At 31.1% G+C, this 21491-nt stretch overlaps 2 protein-coding genes across 4 annotated transcripts in view; one reads left to right on the forward strand and one right to left on the reverse strand.

Annotated features, from left to right (window-relative positions):
* The window catches only part of Syt1 (synaptotagmin 1), a 9408-nt gene extending 5836 nt beyond the window's left edge, over window positions 1-3572 (forward strand). The window contains exons 4-10 of one of the 3 annotated variants that reach the window (XM_018454833.1): window positions 422-567; window positions 649-747; window positions 856-1050; window positions 1219-1395; window positions 1608-1859; window positions 2983-3212; window positions 3501-3572. In XM_018454833.1, coding sequence (XP_018310335.1) covers window positions 422-567; window positions 649-747; window positions 856-1050; window positions 1219-1395; window positions 1608-1859; window positions 2983-3177 — 1064 coding nt within the window. In that variant the 3' untranslated portion in view covers window positions 3178-3212; window positions 3501-3572. Of the gene's footprint in view, window positions 1-421; window positions 568-648; window positions 748-855; window positions 1051-1218; window positions 1396-1607; window positions 1860-2982; window positions 3213-3491 lie in introns of all 3 variants that reach the window. The other 2 variants (XM_018454835.1, XM_018454834.1) reach the window with 2 other exon arrangements.
* Window positions 3573-11361: 7789 nt separating this feature from the next.
* LOC108726973 (phospholipase A1 member A) lies at window positions 11362-15318 on the reverse strand. Its single transcript, XM_018454836.1, is given in 8 exon segments — window positions 11362-11524; window positions 11695-11863; window positions 12066-12257; window positions 12632-12886; window positions 13255-13403; window positions 13763-13874; window positions 15143-15297; window positions 15299-15318. Coding segments are annotated over 8 exon segments (1167 nt in total). The 3' UTR covers window positions 11362-11409.
* Window positions 15319-21491: the final 6173 nt, after the last annotated feature.

Here is a 21491-nt window from a genome sequence, read left to right on the forward strand (position 1 = left end):
CGAGCATATGTCTATAGGACTTTTTTTCTTAGTTTTTTACTCCTCTACACGCTCCCGAAGTTTTGCGATTTAATTTGGAAACACCCTGTATACACGGAAGAAAACTCTTTTTGTGAAATATGTATCTAATATCAAACAGTAACTAAAATAATTTATTTCTAATTTCATATGTTATAAAGAAGAAATGGATAAAGACGAGATATTTTATTTTGTAAACGCTTATATTATACTCATTCAAAATATTTATTTATTTATTGTATATATTATTTATATTTACATATATGTATTTTTCTGCTCAATAGAATGTGTACTTCTTTCAAATAAATCTGTATAATATACAATTATATACAAAAATTACATACGTAAAATTTATATTGAAATTTGATTATAATTTGTATTTTTGTATTTCTTTTCTATATAGTTGTAGGCGTAATTGTTCTTGGAATCTGCTTTTGCTGTATACGAAGATGTTGTCGCAAACGACGCTCCAAAGATGGCAAGAAGGGATTAAAGGGCGCAGTGGACCTAAAGTCTGTGCAGCTTTTGGGCAGCACGTACAAGGACAAGGTATGTATTCAGTGTGCCGTGACTTTATGTAGACATTAGAAACACACTCTACACTCGTGGAATCCACTTCGATATGCAAAGGTTCAGCCGGATATGGAAGAATTGACGGACAATGCTGAAGAACCGGACGAAGCTGAGAGTAAGCAAAGTGAAGTTAAGCTTGGAAAACTACAGTATAAGGTACAAATTGCTTCTTCTTTTCATCTTCTTTTACGGATGCTAATTGCTAGAAATAAACAAATTATCTAAGATTCAAATTAACTAAAATGAATTGGTATTTAATTTCAGCTTGAATACGATTTTAATTCGAACAGTCTCGCCGTGACAGTAATACAAGCGGAAGAACTGCCAGCATTGGACATGGGTGGCACGTCAGATCCATATGTAAAAGTATATTTATTACCGGATAAAAAGAAAAAATTCGAGACAAAAGTTCACAGGAAAACGTTAAATCCAATCTTCAATGAAACTTTTACGTTTAAGGTTAGTTAAGAATTGTAGTGTCTCTACTCGGTGTACAAAAAATCAAAATTTTAGATTCGATAATGACCACATGAATCTATTATTATCTACTTCAATTCCTTGGAAAAATATGAAAATTGTCTTAATAATTTGTTTCAATATTTGTGTTAATAAACACGTTTTGTACAGGGTGTTCCTTATGCTGATGCTATGAATAAAACTCTGGTCTTTGCTATCTTCGATTTTGATAGATTTTCGAAACACGATCAGATCGGCGAAGTAAAGGTGCCGCTCTGTCAAATAGATCTAGCGCAAACGATTGAAGAATGGAGAGAATTACAAAGTGTTGAAGGTGAAGGTGGACAGGTAAGTTGATCGAAGAAATAAAACAAATATACATATAATAATGCAATATAAAAAAATAAAATATTTGCATTGTTTAAATTGAAAAATTTATATTTTTCTTTGCTAAAATGATAGAAATGTCTAAGTATAGCAATAATTAGCAGAGTTAAAATTTGGTATATTGCACATTAAAATTATATTATACATTAAATATAAATTTTCGTTATTTGCAGGATAATAAACTGGGTGACATATGCTTCTCATTGAGATATGTACCAACGGCCGGAAAACTTACGGTAGTTATTTTGGAAGCTAAGAATCTGAAGAAGATGGATGTCGGTGGCCTCTCAGATCCTTACGTTAAGATCGCGTTGATGCAAAATGGAAAGAGATTGAAGAAGAAGAAAACGTCGATCAAGAAATGCACTCTTAATCCGTATTACAACGAATCATTCACTTTCGAGGTACCTTTCGAGCAGATACAGGTACGCAAAAAAATATATTTTATTATAAATAATTTTAATCATTATATAATAATTGTTAAAAAATTGAGAAAATTGAGCGTGAATATTTAAAGTTAATAATTAAGGAAAAACCGCTTAGAATTATAAAGTACAATTTAAGGGGATTCTAAAGTCGTCTGCATATTACCGACTAATGCCTAAATTCTAAGCAGAATCGTAAAGTTCGTAACATATTCCTGTAAGATTTGTAAGAATTTTTAAGTACTTACACCTTTATATAATATTTTTCTTGACAGCTTCTTACTAACCATAAAATTTACAAGAAATCGTAGATATTTACGAATAATTGTACGTCTTATGATATATACGCATAAAATTAGAATAATAGTCATAAGTTCTTACAAGTTTTACGAGAATACGTTACGAAACTTACGATTCTGCTTAGAATTGACCCATAAATCATAATTTTTGTATAACAATTACTTTTTTTCTCTTAAACTCTACCTCGCAGACGCGTATACTTTAATCCTGGAAAAGGATTTTCAAATCAGTGAGAGAGGAAAAAAGTAGTTATTGTTATATAAAAATTATATGATTTAGTCGGTAATACAAACGATTTTAGAATCTCCTTAACAAATTATATGGAAAGTTTTATTTACTTATTATAATTAGAAAATTGCTTTAAGATTATTTTACGTTTATAATAGTCTATATTCAGGTACAGTAGTTTATATTCAGTAACAATTAAAAGCTGGTGACTCTATTTAATTTTATATAATCATTTTTATGTAATCATTATTATTATTGTAAACTATAAGGGTGGATTGAGACCTTGACAGAAAAGCAGAAAGCAGAAAAGCAGCAGTCAATCAAAACTTGCACTGGTAGCAGTATAGAAAGCTGAAACCAGCGACTATCAGCGCGAGTTCTGGTTGACTGTCGCTTTTCTGTTTTCTGCTTTTCTGTCTAGGTCTGAATCCATCCTAAGTTATGTCCTCTTATATTTATACTGATATGTATATTGTATGTATCCTGACTTTTTAATTAAAATATATATTAGAAAAATAATAATAATAATAATAGAGTAATATAATTAATGATATGTAATAATTTAATTACTGTAATATTTGGTGTGATCTTTCAGAAAGTACAACTCGTCGTCACTGTAGTAGATTACGATCGCATTGGCACATCAGAACCGATTGGAAAGGTAGTCTTGGGATATAATGCGAGTGGAACGGAATTGAGACACTGGTCCGATATGTTGGCGTCTCCCAGGCGTCCGATCGCTCAGTGGCACACGCTGAAGGATCCTGAAGATGGAGATAAGAAGGATTAAAAACATTGATTTTCCAATTAAGATACATATATACGGTCAGTATTTTAATGGAGTTTATTATATATAAGAAACTTTTAGAATAATTTTATTTTTAACAAATTCCTTGTTATAATAAAAAAGACGATTTTTTTATAAAGATTTTAAGAAACAAATAGGTCTCGAAATTAAATTTAACAACAAGATAAACATTAAATTCATTAAAATTATTGAGCTAACTTGTACAATGAGCGCGAGCGGTTTCCTTTTTGCTTTGTCTTGTCTTGCTTATTCGACTTTAAAAAGTTTTACGATAAAGAATCTTTGAAAACATCCTCTATTTACAGGATAATTGATCGAGAGAAAAGACAACAGAGAAGAGTAAAAGAAATAGAGAGAGGTATAAAAAAACGGGGGAAAAAAAGAAAAAAAATCTATAGGAAAAATACCAACCATGAAGGATTTAACATTAAAATAATATGTTCCCACATGCAGAGTGTAGTGTCTTGTATATATACGTATATTTAATATACTTCTCTCTGTAGATGTAACGTTGAATGATTTTAAGTAACGCGTCTTTTTTGAGATATCGATTGAGCAAAAAAAAATGAAGATTTGCAAAAAATATCGTTGCTTCAAAGAAATGTCTACATAATTATCTCTTAGATAGGCTTCCATCTTGATTCGTTCTTTTGATCACAATTTTCCGTAATATACTTTTTAAATATATCGTTCATATTACAAAGTATAAAACAATTGTATTATCCGTAAAAATAGCGGCATAATCTTCTTCCGAGGGAAGAGACATAGTGACGACGGTGCGAACGCTCACAGTTGTGTCTATATGCGAAAAGATTAAGAATGGATGATAACGTATTATTCGGATTTGCAAAGGATCCCGAAATATGGATTGTAATCTGCAAATTGAGAGGCTCAGTAAAAAGGGAAAAAAAAACAAAGTTATGAAGTTATAAAATAGTAAATGTTATTTATAACAAATGCATAATTATAACTCGAAATAAGCTAAAATTAAATTAAAATTAAATAAAATAGCTTCTTCCGTACAGGCATCTCTTGTAGAAAAATAATTTTATATATGATCGGTATATTTAATTTACATATTATTGTCTTATCTTTTTGCCTTTCGTATCGTTTTTTTTTTCGCTGAGACTTTTAATGAGATGTTGAGATGAGTGCACCGTCGTTTGTATTACTTCTTCTCGTGATTCAGCGCTTTACTTTAAATTGCTTCGAAAATAATCGAGATTGGTCGTGCACTGAACTCTTCCGTGCACTCGAAAGGTCGAAGCGTAACTTGATGAACGTGCATAAACGTTGCTTTTAACGATGATGAACGTTTTCGTATTGATCTTCGGGTGTAACGGCGTATGATGTATTTTCGTGTAACGCGCGAAGTAATGCTTGAATTTGCGATGTACCTTCGTGTACTATAGTTATTAGGCATGCGGATTATGCACCATTTGTACGAAAATTTCATGATGCGTTAAAATGAAACAAATAATGACCACGCGAGAAGAATTAAGTATATCAAATATCAAACACTGATTCGGAGCACTTAGATTCAATTACTCGCGTAAATGACTTCCTATTATTAAATAAAATGACACGAATTTGTAATTTGGCGATATTTTCCACGTAGTATAACATAAAATAATATATATATCAACAAAGAGTTTATGAGTTTATTACATAAAATTATATATATATATAATTTATATTTCATTGTTATAATCTCTTTATTATCACATTATATTAAATTGCGTTATATAAAAAAAAGTTGTACTATCTGTTATTATTTTCTTTTGCGTTTGTTATGATTATATTTCGTTGTTAAAATATTTTAAAAAGTGTACGTGTGACTTTGATGGACATAGATGTTGAATGCAGACAGATATAAGATAATTTGTTGGGGAAGTTTTTATCGCAGACATGTTGATTGTAATATTTTACTAGTCATATTCGGCTTATGTAGACAAACGCGATACGCTTTGATCAATGAACCATATGAACTCGAACAAAACCATGCAATCCGATTTCCAAAGAAGAAATCGCATATCGCGCCCGATGCGATATGCAATCGCGTGTTAGCTTTTTACGTGTAACTATGCAATTTTCTACTCACTGTCACCCATTATACGCATACATACATATACTTAATATACATGGTATCGTGTATTATATCTGCTGTGAATTATACTGTTTCTAGTCATAAATCGCAAACGGGCCTATTTATTCTGACTTGCGTTAAATAATCCGTTAGTTAAAAGTGTCGCTAAATTAATGTAGCAAACAAAATTCATGCTGATATATCATTGGATGCTTCCAAGGAGATATCTGTGTGGAGAGACGCGATTGATATGAAATATAGAAACGGAGAAAAAGAGAAAGAAATATACAGACATAGCCAAGTAATGCGTTTGATATAGAACAAAATATTAATTTTTTATATTTTAATTTCTTTGTACGCAATCCTTTGTTGCATGGCAAAAGCTGTTTAATTTTAAAATAAAGTTAAAAAATATTAGATAAATTAATGGTAAACATTTTATATGAAAATTTTTGTGATTAGTCAAAACAGTTGATTTTGAGAATAGAAAACCGTACATGATTCAAGATTTCTCGAACTCGAGGTACATATGATTTTGTAAATATATGTTGATAACGAATCTTTTCATAAATTATGAGTTTGTTGATTGATCATCGCTTCTTTTAATTATATGTTAATTGCTGGTGCAATTTAAGTTTTTGATAAACTAAGAGAGAAGTTATATATATGCGTTATCGAGTTATAGTGATGATATAAAAAAAGTATCCAGTAGCGTCCATTTCATAATATACTTAGGATGATCAGAAATCCTAGACATTAAGGACATATTCTTTTTTTCAATTTGTATAAAACTTTAAATTTTTTTCATTTATATATATTACATTCATTCCCTTAAAGCTTTAAATATATGTATATACATATATATATTTTAAATAAATTAATCTTATAAAATATATCTTTTTCATACCTTTTATGTGTTTTATGATCTAGTCTATAGTTCAAACTAAAGTTTTCACCACATATTGCACACTCACACAAACGAAAAATATCTTGTTTTAACATACAATTTATAAAAACTCCTTGTAATGATGGTATTATATTTTCTACTTGCGTATAATGTTCTTTATCGGAGCGCCTATTAATTTATTTAAAATATATATACATGTATATATATATATATTTACAGATAAATTTTATTGTAAGTTATTTATTAAGAAAAATAACATTATTGAGCAAATATTGATTTTATCGAAATATGTATATGACAACGCATAAGAGGATATGCTCATTCTAGGTATAAAGCTATGGACGCTCTTTACAATACACACACGCGCGCGCGCGCGCGCGCACACTTATACCCACATACATAAATATATATACATTTACACACATATACACATCGTGGCTCTTAATAATATATAATAATAATTAACGATAAATAACAATAATCATAATAATATTAATGATAACCGAGGACAGCGAGAATGGACTATTTGGCGAACATTTATTGATTTTAGCTTTGTATCGTAGCATTTACTCGGTGTATATAAGATTATAATTACGCGTTATACATCTATTATCGTTACAACATAAAGATTAAAGTAATTTATAGTAAAATGAAATTCTCTTTTGCGGAGAATGGATGGAGGAATACGCTGTTGAAGATATTCTTGGTTTTTTTCTTATGTCTCCCGATGATTCTAAAGCTAATCTGTTGATGTATCAACCTTTATATCTTTCCTATTAATGGGAACTGTGTTACGTAAATTCGAACATGCTAACATCATTATCCATTTCCGAAAAATGACAGAAGTGTAACATTAAGATTTGAAGATATATTGAAGATATTTTAAGAAATTTGTTTCTATTCAATCAGATATTATTTGAAGATATTTTAAAATATTTTTTTCTATTCCTACAATCAGTGTTGAATTTTCAAATGCTACATACACTTTCAACTTTAATGAATTATTTTGAAAACTCTTTTTTCTCTTTAATTTTTAATGATGAAAATTTAATTAATTTAACAAATACAGATTTTATATATTTTGCAATCTATTGCATATATTCATGACAATTATACAATCCATGTATGTCTTGTTCTTATTGTTAGGCTGATGTCAATTCGGAATGGAAGATCGAGAAAAAAAGAATTGAAATTTCACGTACGGAATGAGACACTCGCTAATATCGTCATTCGAACAAATAAAATTCTATGCAAATCGTGCAGTGGAAGATAATCGTCAGAAGTCTTCTCCGGAGCAGATCGATCTGAGAAGACTTGCAATCCAACGAGAAATGAATGTCATTTAGATGACGTTGAATCGATATCAAATCGAATTTGAAATTATGGTATAATATCGAAGTTAATTCGACATCAATTCGATGGGCCATTTCTCACTGGAAATCATCAGAAACGACAACGCATAGCACTTATCACGCGCGCAAATTTAGGAAACCGTAAATCTTATCATCAAGCGGTTAGAGTGTTAGAGTAACAATGTGTAAAGGCGTCTTTTATTCTCTTCTAACGTGTCGCAGGCCTTAGAAGAAATTTTCAATCCTCGGAGTTTTCATCTTACGATCGCAAATCGTGACTCGTCGCCGATTTTCGTACGACACAACTATAAAGTCGCGATTTATGCGATCGTAAATCCCTCATTCGTACGATACACCAATATCGTATTATCGGATTTGGTTCTATCGTTTATTCAGGACCAATTATTGTAAACGATAATCGTATCGGTATAGCATGTGCGAAAGGCACGTTATTACGCAGCAGCATTGTATTTAGAATACTTTAACGAGAATTTATGGATTATATATTGTTGAAAAACTACGCGAGAATGACGTCGATCAAGAAATAATTGCGATATTGATTTATCTTATTCATTGTAAAATGATTTATTATTACAAAATAGAGACTATTAAGATAGAGACATGTAGTAAAGAAATTAAAAACATTGTTTAAATGATCTCTAAATTATATATTAAATTTTGTTTTAAATAAATTAAGTGTTTTGTCTAATTTTAATTTATATTTTTCAAGGAAAAGCAGTGCTTATGCTTATCTATTTTCATGAACGTGAAACATAAGATGTACACTTTTTATTGTATCGAAACTTTCGGAGCGTGCTAACATTAATTCGTTGCAATTTTACGTGCATCGGAAGCATCGAGTTTATTATCGGGCAAGTATGTAACAGTTTAATGCCCTTCCGTCACTTTCAAAGCAATTGCATCGCTTACGAAACGATTTCCGTCATTGACGGCACCAACGGAACAGCGACCCAGTCGACGCCATTGCTCGCGAGTTAAAAATTTAGCTAAAATAGATCTATTTTCTTCTCGACTGCACTTTTTTATATTTAAAGAAAAATAGATATGTCACTGAGAGAAAGACAAAGAAAGAGAAGAAATAAACATAAAAGGTGCAGTCGAAAGGAATGGATTTGATATAAGAAGAACCACGTACGTCCTATATGAACAATGTCACTCATTGTATTGACATCGTCATTGATATCGATTATTACCATTTACGAGTAACTTATTTAACTAGAGGTGGTAAAAAGTATAACGTGATGAAGTAATACGAGGTAAACAACGTGCACCGTGTAGTATGATAGTTATAGATCGTACGTGCTGATTTCAGGATCATGTTGGGCGAAACACGCGATTTATCGGTAAAATCGGTCGATCCATTCCAGCAGGCTCGTAGAAGAAAAGGAAAGAATGTGCACGACTGTAATAGCAGAAAAAATATATTCGAACTAATATAATTATAATCGATAAAAAATCATATAAATCCCAAGAGAAAGACAAGTATAGGTATATCGATCATTGGACCCTGTGCAAATTAGAGATATCGATACTTTTGCCAGTTTACTACTGGTAGTATCTCGTCGGTGATACTGGCAAAAGTATTGCTCATTGAGTTGATTTCAGTAATAAGATTATCACGAAATATAAGAGTGATTTTCATTGTGCGGAAATAACTGCGATCCTGCGAATGTTTCGAATGTATTACGATTCGAGCGAAAAGAAGCAGAGAAAAACGGATCTCCGTTTAAATAATTAATATATTAGCGTTAAATTCGTTCATGCACATATATGCCGATTATCGGGCAAAACAGCACGTAGCACGCACGAAAATAAAAGGATGTAAATAAAAGCGGAACACGACGCGAAAAGAGTATTTGTAAAACTGTATAGTTGTTAGTCTGGATATAACGACCTCGAGATGCAATTGGCGAGATTATCGAAAGTGATGTGTTTCTTTTTACCTCTATTTCATTCCACACGTGAAAATAGTCGAACGATGATTCGATAATGATCTGGTATGTCTTGTGACATAATCACGAGCTATACCGATAAAACTACTTTCTCTTGCTGTTAGTTAAAAAAATCGAAGACGATGCAGCAATATGTACCATTTTATTGCATTAAACCAAAATGTCAGTTGAATAAGCAACAAAGTTTTAAAAAAGAGACTAATCGGACGCGTTTGTCAAATCCTGATTTATTATTAAGATTATAATGTTTTTTGATCCTTTCATACAATCCTTTTCTTATAAACATTTATCAATTATTTCTCAACATACCGGATACGATCGATCATTCTATTATCGAATAATTGGTATTGCGTTATTTATTACATTGTAATTGATTATAGTTGTCATCTGTAAAAAAGATTCTTGCATCGAGATTAAATTTCGAGGGAGATTAATACTGTCCACTTTTACAATTTATATTATCGCGTTTTTCACCGTATGATATCATACTTTGTTTGTAACTCATGTGAAATCACTGAACATGAAATCTTCGAGACGATGCTCGACTGACGTCGCTCGTCGAATATCGAGATTGAGGTCAATGATATTAAAAAAGATCCGGATGCACATCTTTGTCTATGTATGTACATACGTGTACTTGCGTGTGGAGATTGACGTTGCGAGCATCGTGATCGTGGAGAGATCATATCTTTAGAAAATATATATAATAACTCACGAAGGTCCCACCTTCAGGAAAAGAAAAAAGAAAAATTAAGGCGGAGAAGTCTTCGACTTGAAACGAAAATGTATCAACTTGTAATCATTCCATTGCATATTATACATACTATTAAGGTTTAGTGCGGCAGTATATTGTAAATCCATAGAAGTTATTACTATACCGTAATAATTATTATGTAATAAATATTGTTGTTAACATAAATGATCCTGATGTTGTTGCAAATGCACCTATATGAGGAAATTTGTTAAAACAGGAAACGGTGAATGAAGGTCATGGATTAAATAAAATAAAACACAAACATGATCTAGCAATGTTTGTATTGTAAAGATCTTTCATCTTTACAAGATAAAAATCAATTTTTTGTTTTTGAACAACAAGTTCAAATTAATTACATTATAGATTAGAAAAATTAATTAATATATACGTATTAATAATAATGCATTATACACACAATAATCGTAAAACGATTCAATTGCACTAACACACAGAGTAACTTTACACCGAAGGAATAAAAGAAGATTTTGAAACTATAGGACAGTACAGAACATCAAGTATTTAAATTAATCATGTATCTTGCGAAATATATTATTATGAAATAACACGTTATGAAGTGACTATAAATTTTAATGATTATAGACTCTCAAAAAATTCGTGCCTCTTTCAAAATAAATTTGCTATGCAAAGATTTACATACATTATTTATACAACTCAACCTCGTTTTACGCATTGACACAAATTTGATTAAATTAGAATACGATCGAGTGATAAGATGAATAAATCGACAGAATTTCATTTTGAAAATATGCGACTTTAAATAAATAAAATATATATAAAACTTGCGGTAAGAGCGAGAGTGAAAGTGTTAAGTGCGCGAGACTTTAATTATACACCAATTAATTGGTAGTCAATCAAATGTCAATGAACGATATGAGGGATATATATATAATTTCTACTTTTCATAACGATCATCATGCAACCTATAACAAAACGTTTTATCGAAAAAAAAAACAGAAGAATAAGAAAATGGACGAGATAACGATTAAAATGTACAAAGTCGTAAACGGCAACGATATAAAAACAAAAGTCTTTTAACGATAATATATATATATAGTTTAAAATTATTTGATTCATACACACACGTTATTCTATAATTATGTTGATCAGTTGTTTCAATAGGCTTAATACTGGTGGGAGGACGATTGCTTCCGATTTGTCCGACGCTGGTTTTTTACGGGCAGTCCTCGGGCGTACGGTTTGTGTGCGTTTGTTGACAGATAAAAGATGCCGCGTGCTCTGTTAATTTGTAACACATTCGTATTAATATTGTCTTCAACGTTGATAAACGTTACATGTATATTTGATATTTCAACGCGTGTTTTTTTTTTAATTAAATTTTTATTCATCAAAGATGCGTATAACATGCAATTTCGTAGGGGAAACTCTGATATATAGAATTTATTTACGTATGAGGCGAATCCTCCCCCATCAGGATGTATTCGTCTTTCTTGGGATTGCACCATCCGATTAGGTATGAGAATAGATTTGCGCAAGGAGCCGCCCAAAATCCCTTTTTCGTCGTGATTGATTCTATGTAATACGGTGTCACTTTTGTATGATCGCACGAGAGCGTTTCTACGGAGGAAATTTTCAGTTTACCACCGGAAGAAAGAAGCTCTTATCAACACTTAGATATAGATACACGCAAATCGTAAATTCTTTTCTAATTAAGATTGACTTGAAAGCAATAACATATCTTGCTTGTATATCTTTAGCTGCAATTTTCTTAATATTGCATTTTGTCCCTACTGTCAATTTTCACTCATTAGGTACTTACGGAGTATAGAAGAAGTGGCGCATCCGGGCTGACTCGAGCCACCGTTTACGTAGAAATCCGCGTGACCATTGGGCCCCCATTGCCCCAAGATGCCAGCGCCTGTATGAATCACATCTACAAAATGGGCATCCGTTTCGTCTAAATCCATCGAGCGATTGCCATTCATGTAGAAAAATATCGTCGGATCGAGGCCTGTGTATTGCATACCAACAGGAAAAATATAAATTATTCGATTAATGCCCGATTATACTAATTATTAACCCTCGAGACGTAACATCGCGTAAAAAGTATTCTTTTAATAAGTTCTTTACTTTGCTAGAAGATAAAGAATTTCTTGCAATTTGAAAAGCATGTTTTTTCCAATTTGGTCAATTTTTATTCTCTATATACTATATTTTCAAGAATGTAAAAGTAAGAAGAAAAATTTATTGAATAAACAATGATAAGAAAAATGATCACAATAATTCATTAAATTTATATAATGCAGCATTAAGTAATATAGTGAAAGATTTGTGTTACGTCTGGTTAAATTGCGAAAGGACGATCGGCTGCATACAAGCAATTACCCGTAATTCTCCCGAGTTTGTCATTGGGCAAATAATTTGCAATGAGTCCACCGATATGTGCACCCACGCTGTATCCGAGCACGTGTATGTTCTCTACCCTCGTGCCTCGTGGATGATCTCTCAAGTATTTCACCAGTTGAGCGATGCATTGGGAGCAGAAATCCGGACCCCAGGAGATCTGCGAGAGACAGGGCTCGCGTACCAACGAACCGTAATCCACGATTATAATATTATAATCGCCTCGCGTGAAATACGCTGAAATTGAACGTGGTGGTATGGCTATTTTGGCTGAATGGCTATTCTCTGCTGTGGTCTCTTTAACGTCTCTAATTTTCTTTTTCTACCTATGTAAGCCCATCGAACACTATTTCTTAACTTGTATTTGTAGATTTAATTATTTTTGATTTTGATATAATTTATGTATGTAAATTTTATATTTGTATAACAGTAAAATTCCAATCTATAATTTTAATTTTAATTTTTCTTTTAACAAATTTTAATGTTTAATTAAATGATCTTTTCAATATTATTAGTAAATTTTTGTTACACATACACACTCACGAATTTGAGATATATAGCATACAATTCAAGTATACAGGAAGGTAGGAGACTGTTAATCTTACCATCTCGTAAATCTGTACTAGGTGCTAAGTTTCGTCCACCGCCAAAACCATGAATGATGACCTTCGTCGGATGTGTTTTATTGAACTTGGAATTCCGAAGAGAATTAAAGTCACGGATATCTAGTAGCGAAGGGTCTTTTTGTGTTTTCCTGAAAATGACAGATAAACAGAAGATAACAGCGAGAGAAACTTTTCATCGACACTTGTTACGTTCGCTACGTCAATATAGTATAGAGGATAGTGAGAGCATTCGACGATACTATAGATGCCGGAGAAAGGTAAGTCTCGAAAGGAGGTCACTTTCAATACAAGATAAAATGATCGTGATCTTGAAATTGAAAGTTGCAGTGTTGCGATTGCTTCCTTTTAACAATTCACTCTTCGGGATGAAAGCAATTGACACAAAACGTTAATCAATACAAAATTATTGATATTAAACATTATTATTAAAATGATGTGATTAAACGTTAAAATGTTTGAAAATTGAAAAAAATGATAGAAGACACACCTAGTGTACAGATAGAACTCTATCTGCGGATGCGGACAGGTGTAAGGCGGCTTGGCGCAGGATGTGCTGTTAAAAAGGTCCCTAAGAGTTTTGTTTTGAGCCGTTGCATAGTCTGAAAATATAATGAAATTGATACATTTGTTTTACTTCTACTTTCTAAATGAACGAACGATTCTAGTGTATCGCGCTTACATTAGCTGTCAGTTAGTCGATCAGCCGTGTAACGATTACATGTCTCGTATGCTACAAGTTATCGGACCGTTATACGAAATTGGGTGAAGGTCGATGTTTCTTGTTAGTTTATCGCTGATGCTACAAATAAATTATAATACGTTGGAGATACAAGGTAACGCATTGCTCACGCTTTCTTTCATCCTTGGTTAGCAATCTTTGTTTCTGCCAACTCGAGTCAGTGTGCATCAACGTAATTATGTATTTATAAGATAAGAGTTATACGCTTTAGATTTGTATCGGATGCAATTATTACGGAAGAAAACATAATTGATATGTGATAATATTTTACAGCAAGATAATTCAACGAACAAGTCTATTCGATTTGTAGACTGTAATCGCATTAATTCGTAAAATTATAGTTCAATAAAAGTAAAGATTATCGTAAACGGATATTATAGCTTCATTCGAAGAAAGTTGGATTATAAAAGCGGAACTCTGCGATGTTACTTTTATTTCTTTAAAATCCCATGAGCAAGACGTCTTTTACGAGAGAAAGTGTATGTGTGTGTACGTCAAGATAATAATATATCTTTTAAATTTACAAGTTATTAAAAAATTAACAAATGACAAATTCAAATTAATAATATAAAAATATGTATAAGTACAAAATATAAAATTTATATAATTCTTAAATATTTCTATATATAAATGCAGATATAATATGTAAATAATAAATAAGAAAAAAAAACAAGAGTACAAAATTTGTATTAAAAAAGAACTCAGAGTTGGGCACGCATAGATAAAGCGTTTAAAGAGCGACAAGAAAATTCTTATTTACAACATAATTTCTTTTTGATATTAAAGACAAAAAATTTGTTATCCTTCATTTAATTAAAATATGATAAAAGACAATATTGTACTAAAATTAAAAAGGTGCTTACGTTTGTTTTTTGACTTACCACGTACGTTGATTTTGTAGAAATATACAAGCAAAAAGGGGTAGCGAAACCAAGCAAAAGAAATTTTTATTTTAAGTTTTATTATTGTTTTATCTGTCGTTCCTTGCAGTTTGAATGGCAATCCTGCCGGCGAACGACAACACGCACTCGCGAAGTGCCTCGAATCAAATGTTTTTACGAGGAAAGAGTCGAAGGAAGATATATCGACAGCCGAGATGACCGGTCGATGTCGAATCTCAGTACTTACGGTACTGTAGCAAGGCGCAGAACATAAGGAGAGCGAGGTATCTCACGACACTGACCGCCATCTCCCGCGGTGATCCCGTGGTTTGTGATATAACATCCAGACTTATGCGGCGCGCGAAAAATCCACTCGGATGTGATTCCCGTCGCAGTGCGTACGATTGCAAAACGCAAAGTCATCGGGGGATATATACCGCCTGCGAGGGGGAATTTAGAAAGTAACGAAGAGTGTACCTTTGGTGGAGTTTACGCTTCTTCGTAGTCGTTCCTCTCCCGCTTCGCTCCGTGCTCTCATATACGCGTGCGACATGTGACATGCAATGTTGATTGAGTACGTACGTTTGCGATAGTGCACGCGAGCTTTTAGCTACTACACGTGCACATGCACAAGCTTTTTGAAATATATGTAATATAAACGTTACAAATAATTTATTTAATTCAAAAATAATATAATAACAACGTGAGTGCTCATATCGAGCTGTTTGATCAAAATATAGTTGGTTTGATTTTTTTATTTATTTACTCGAATTTTCTACTTCGACTACTTATTATTTCTTTTATATATTTTTGTTGAAAATAGAAAAATTATACTTTTTAAAAAAGAAAATTATTTTACAAAAAAAAAAAAAATGGAAAATTGTATTTTAAAAACTAAAATACAATCTTATTAGAAATGTCGTTTACATAATCTTTACTGTTTCAAATATTTATGTGTATATATTAGGAAATCATAAAAGTATTTCCGCGCGCGCGTAATAAGTTAATCCCACGTGAGATACTGCAATTAGAGAGTTAATTCTCATATGTACATATGTCTCACGGAAATGCTTTCTGCATAACTAAATGATACGTTATCATAAACAATGCTTTATGCAACTCGAGAAATCATTAAAAAGCATTAGTTTAACGATCGTGTGCGTGAATTAATGTGGTTACGGACATTTGCAAGAGATCTCCAGAATTGTTGTTATGAACCACGTTTGCTAATCTACACGTAACGCCTCAAGGTAAATAAATATATATATATATTTATATATGACAGAAAGAAAATTATTGTACGCAATTGTGCGATCGTTTTTTTTAAAAAGAAATGTCAATGATGCCACTATTATACATATGTACCGATATGTATATGATATGTAAATATAACAGCGCAACAGGTGACAAGTAATTTCTATAATAGCAGCAAATGCAAATGAGATCATATTCGTGCCACGCTTAATAGCTATTCCAAGAATAAGCAAGGATAAATAATTATCAATAAGATTTGTTTCAATAAGGATGTCAGTTTTTACCCACAGCGTCCTTATTCTGCATTCTTAAATACACGTGCAGGTTGTGTACCGATTGTTCTTCTCGAAAGACGCTACGTATTGAGAAACATGAAATAAATTACGAGTTTTACAATAATCGTTGTGCATTTATTATTTGTGTCTTTCTAGCATGAACTCTACTTAATGAATCAGGAGGAACGAATTTTGTAAAGATCGGCTTATGATTTATTGTCAATAGCCGCCAGACTATCTCTCGTTTTTTAATTACATAATACACTGAAAATTACAATGTTACATATATATTTTACATGATAATTAGCATCGCAATAATTAGTAACAAACCAGATTGCGTCGGCGTGTATAATAATTTCTAATATGCAACTACGCATATGGTATAGAATAGAGGTTTACTAACACAAACGATTAAAATATATATTTTTTGTATTCGCATCACCCACAGTCATATCATTCCGCTTTGAAGATTATTAAAAAATATTTCCAAAATACATACATAATTATTTCCGTAAAAAGAACGAGTTTATAACAACAGATAAACGATAGACGTTGTCAATGATGAAGTTAACTTTATTTTTAAATAAAATTAAATCTCTATTTTCTGATTCACAATAAGAAACAAATTGCGATGTGTTTATAATTTTATCTCTTTAAACATCTAGCTTTGTTATGTATACCATTTCTCTATAAATATTAATTAAAATTAATCGATATTTAATCAATTCTGTCAGCTATTTTTTAAAATTAGAATTAGAAAGGGAGAGAATTGATCAAATTTCTTTGTTAACTTTAATTGATGTTTATAAGGACTTGTATCGGAGAATTCTGAAGTATTCTGAACACGAAGACGTGAATTATGATTGCGCTATTACTAACGCCAAACTCGTATTTGCACAGCACGGAAGAGCAAAGAGCGGATTCTTTTGATTCATACGTAATCCTAACTGTAACATTCTTAACAAATTTGTATATATGTATATATATATTACATATAACTAACAAGGGCTTCAAGATTCGTTCGGATTTAAAGCTATCCGGATATCCATTTATTCGGATTACGAATAAATGTGATGCTTCAAATTCGGGTTATCCGGAGATTCGAATTTTCTAAGATATATGAATCTCAATTCGAATAGTAAAAGTCGAACCCAGATCCCGGTTTTCGAATTCGGTTTCGGATTCGTAGCAAACTTATAGCGAATTCGGTTGGATGCGACCTGAATGCATATTAAAGCCATTATACACTTATTTAATCTGAGTGTAAAAGTGCAATATAAATATTTCTCTTATTAGCCTTGAATATCTTTGTTATTACTATTTTAAAATTGAGAGTCTGTTCTAAACATTTATATTTATAAACAATATTAAATCTCATAGGACCGTATATGTGAGAAACACAACCTATTGAAATAAATGCCTTAAACGATCTAGCTGAATCTTAGTCTTAAGTATAATTCTATGTGAATTTATATTTTTTAATTTTGTTTTTCTTTAACTGTATATGTGAATTAAAATTCAATTTTTATTATTTAAAAAGTAACTTATGTTAAAATTCATTAAATACGACGTTTTCTTTTTTTCTGGACATGAATCTAAATCCGGATCCAAATTCAGATCCGCGGATCTGAATAATTCGGATATCCAGATTACCCGAATAATACGGTTTTGAGTTCTCGGATTGGAACCAATTTCGGATATCCGAATATCTAAATATATCCGCAAATACTTAGAAGCCCTATAACTAACATTGTATTATTGTCAAGCGAATCTCAAGCAGTATTTCTCAACCAGCGAGATTTACTGCAAAAACAACAATTAATATACAATAGAAAATAAGTTAATTTATAAAAAACATAATTTTGTTTCACATTAAATATTTTACAAAAGTAAAACTTTATCATTGAAAATTCTCTGTAAATGTACTACTTAACGTTAGCGCTTAAAATGCATCGGAAATCATGACAATTAAACGGAGAATATACATATATAAATACACAAAGCTATATTCATAATGTAATTCGTCTCGCTCGATTTTATAGTAATTGTATTACAATGACAATGTAATCATCTTTTAACAGCATGTTAAAATTATTTTTTTGAATAATACAATATTGCGCGTGATACAAAACAACAGTCTCCTCGGATTATCACTTGAGAGAAGCACATAAAATAATTACAAATTTTTAGTCGCACAAATAAAAGTATTAATAATGAGAAGGAGAATTTACTAAACTACACTTGATACTTATTATATCAAGCCAGAAGGTTTAATATATAGCACTCTTATTGATTAATATTTTCTTTTTTCGATGTGAAATTCTCGTTATCATAAAACATTCAAATCAAACACAAATAACATTAAGCATCAGAATATTTAGTATGGACGTCTCTTTTTCTCTTTCTTACAATATATGAAATGAATATCGAAATTTAATTATCTATATGTATAGTTACATTTAAATAAATAAATAAATAAATAAATACATAATTATTAATATTCTCAGTTATTGTAATTTTATGTAATGTATAAATTTCTTGAGAATTTCTCATCGTTTACACTATACATATACATATATATATTGATATTACATGTATATACATATATATACATATATGTATATGTCTAAAATTTTGCTTATTTATTGTACTTACAATATACTTTATTTTCATTTTTTCATGAACCATTGTCGTTATTGTCAATATAATAATTGATACATTTTTGTAAAGAGATTTAATCGAAATATGTAAATTAATATTATTTAATTACTTTCCAGAGAATGTACAAATAGCGACGAACTATGAATGCCAGTATGTATACAGTATTGTACATATTGTGTTAGATATATACATACACGTGGAGTATATTATGTATGTGTGTATGTGTGTAAGTATAGAAATGGTTCTATACCGTAAACTGTGTCGAATATGTGCTTGTGCCCTCCTCCAGACTGATAAATATAATGCATCTTCTTTTTATAATTATTCAAAGTTTCAATTACAAAACTTTGTATTTGATTTAATAACAAAAATTTCACAAATAATTGCGAGTAAATGGTAATGAAATATTAAATATAGTGTTATCTGGCTTATTCATCTTAAAAAATATATTAAAAATTGTTCAAGCTTTAATCTCCTTTTCAGAATGAGAAATTCTATTAATTGCATACGAGTCACACATTATCCTTATCATTCCGAATCGAAGAAAGATATGATATCAAATTTACGGTATCTATATCTTTGCAACTCAGAGTGTATCATTTTAATTGTTTCACGAACATCTGCACTATAAGATTTGATAATAACTATTATGACGTCTGTATGATACGATCTACTTTGTCTTAATTATATTTATATATTTTTCGTATATTCTTCGTGAAACGACAAAATGGCCAGTACATTCTTCACAAAAATATATGGAAATATTTTAATGCAATACATTCTTGGATGATTCGTTATATTTTCATCACATTCTGTATTATAGATCTGTTCTTTTTGGCTGAACTTTTGCATTAGTTCAACTTTCTTCTTTTTCTCTCTAGGAGGAAAGAAGAGGAAGAAAGATGAACTGGTGCAAAACTTCAGCCAAAAAAAACAAGCCTCTCGTCTCCCATTTCTATTTTCTATATTTTGTGGAGCACTCGAAGAAGCATAGAGCTAATTATTATAAAGTGATACAGAGTGTGCCGAAAATAAAGCTATACTAATTTATTCAACGTAAGCAACGATCCCGCAACAACAATGATCGTTTTCGGTCTCATATGTTATATTATTGAATTTTCCAAGTAAAGTCTAATTTGCATCTATTCTTAGCATCGGCTCACCCCGTTTCCGTTATTTATTGTCATAAGTTATTACTGGAGCTATACGTATATGTAAATATTAGTATCAATATTATTGTTCGAACAGCATTAGAACTTATCTTATTGTTAGATTTTTCGTAATAATTATATAATTTATATAGATATCTCGAGTCCAGAAATTTTTTCTGGTTTAGCGAATAAAGTCGTGTGAATAATGTTAGGCCTGTCACTACTGCGATACACAATGATGAATATATTTATACATATATCCTTAACGTAATGTTGTTTTTCATGTAATATTTGTCATGACTAAAGCGCGCGCACGCGTATAGGTATAAAATTTAAAAGTAAAAAGATAAATTTAAAAAGATAAGAAAGAGAAATAAATATAATAGCACTAATATATTATATATAAGATAGGTGATAGAAAGAGGAAAAGCAAAAAATTAGAAAATGCAAGTGTCTAAAAAGAATAAAATAATTAAATGATTTAAATATCTCAATAAATTTAAATACGATAAGTATTTTTAAACAGCATAAATAAAAATTCTTTCACAAAATAATTGGAATAAAATCCTTTTTCGATTATAATTGTGAATTAACGTTTACGTCTCTTTTGTTTCTTATATCTTTTTGTTATATATCTTCTACAAAAAAATAACAATATTATTTCGTTCACGCTGAGAGAAAGTATCTCACTTTTTTTTTATTTTCAAGTAAATTGTTATTGCTGCCCATGAGATCCGCTCTTTTCCCAACATTAGTCTGACAACAAATTGTTTCTCTCAGCGTGGCAGTGACGCAGACGACACACAACAGTTAGATGACAGTTATCGCGTGCATACCATTAATTTCAAGTGTTGCAAGTGTTTCCGACTTTCTATCATCGTGTGTCTTTTTTAAAGCACAGAGCTCGCGGTCGATGCACCACGCGAAAAAATGTGCGTTGCGGCATCGTTATTTCATGTCATCATTAATACGAGCGTTCTAATCATGACTGGTTATTAGCCTGTCCTGTATTGTCACTAATGTTACGAAGTGTGATTACTACCGTTGCGTACGGGGTGTTTGGTAATAGTCGCATGCATGGTAAACGGGACGATACTCCCCATCAGAGCTTAATATGACCTCTTTCTATATTAAAACTTTGTTAGACAAGAATTAACTTAAAGTTGCTTTCCAATCAGAAGTTTATTTGGAAATTTTTACTTCTAAAATTTTGCTGTATTGCTGTAAGTCTATAGTATTTATTGGAAAAAGAGGC

Source organism: Mycetomoellerius zeteki, unplaced genomic scaffold (assembly GCF_001594055.1).
Source record: "Mycetomoellerius zeteki isolate Tzet28-1 unplaced genomic scaffold, Tzet1.0 scaffold46, whole genome shotgun sequence".
In the NCBI taxonomy this organism is placed as follows: domain Eukaryota; kingdom Metazoa; phylum Arthropoda; class Insecta; order Hymenoptera; family Formicidae; genus Mycetomoellerius; species Mycetomoellerius zeteki.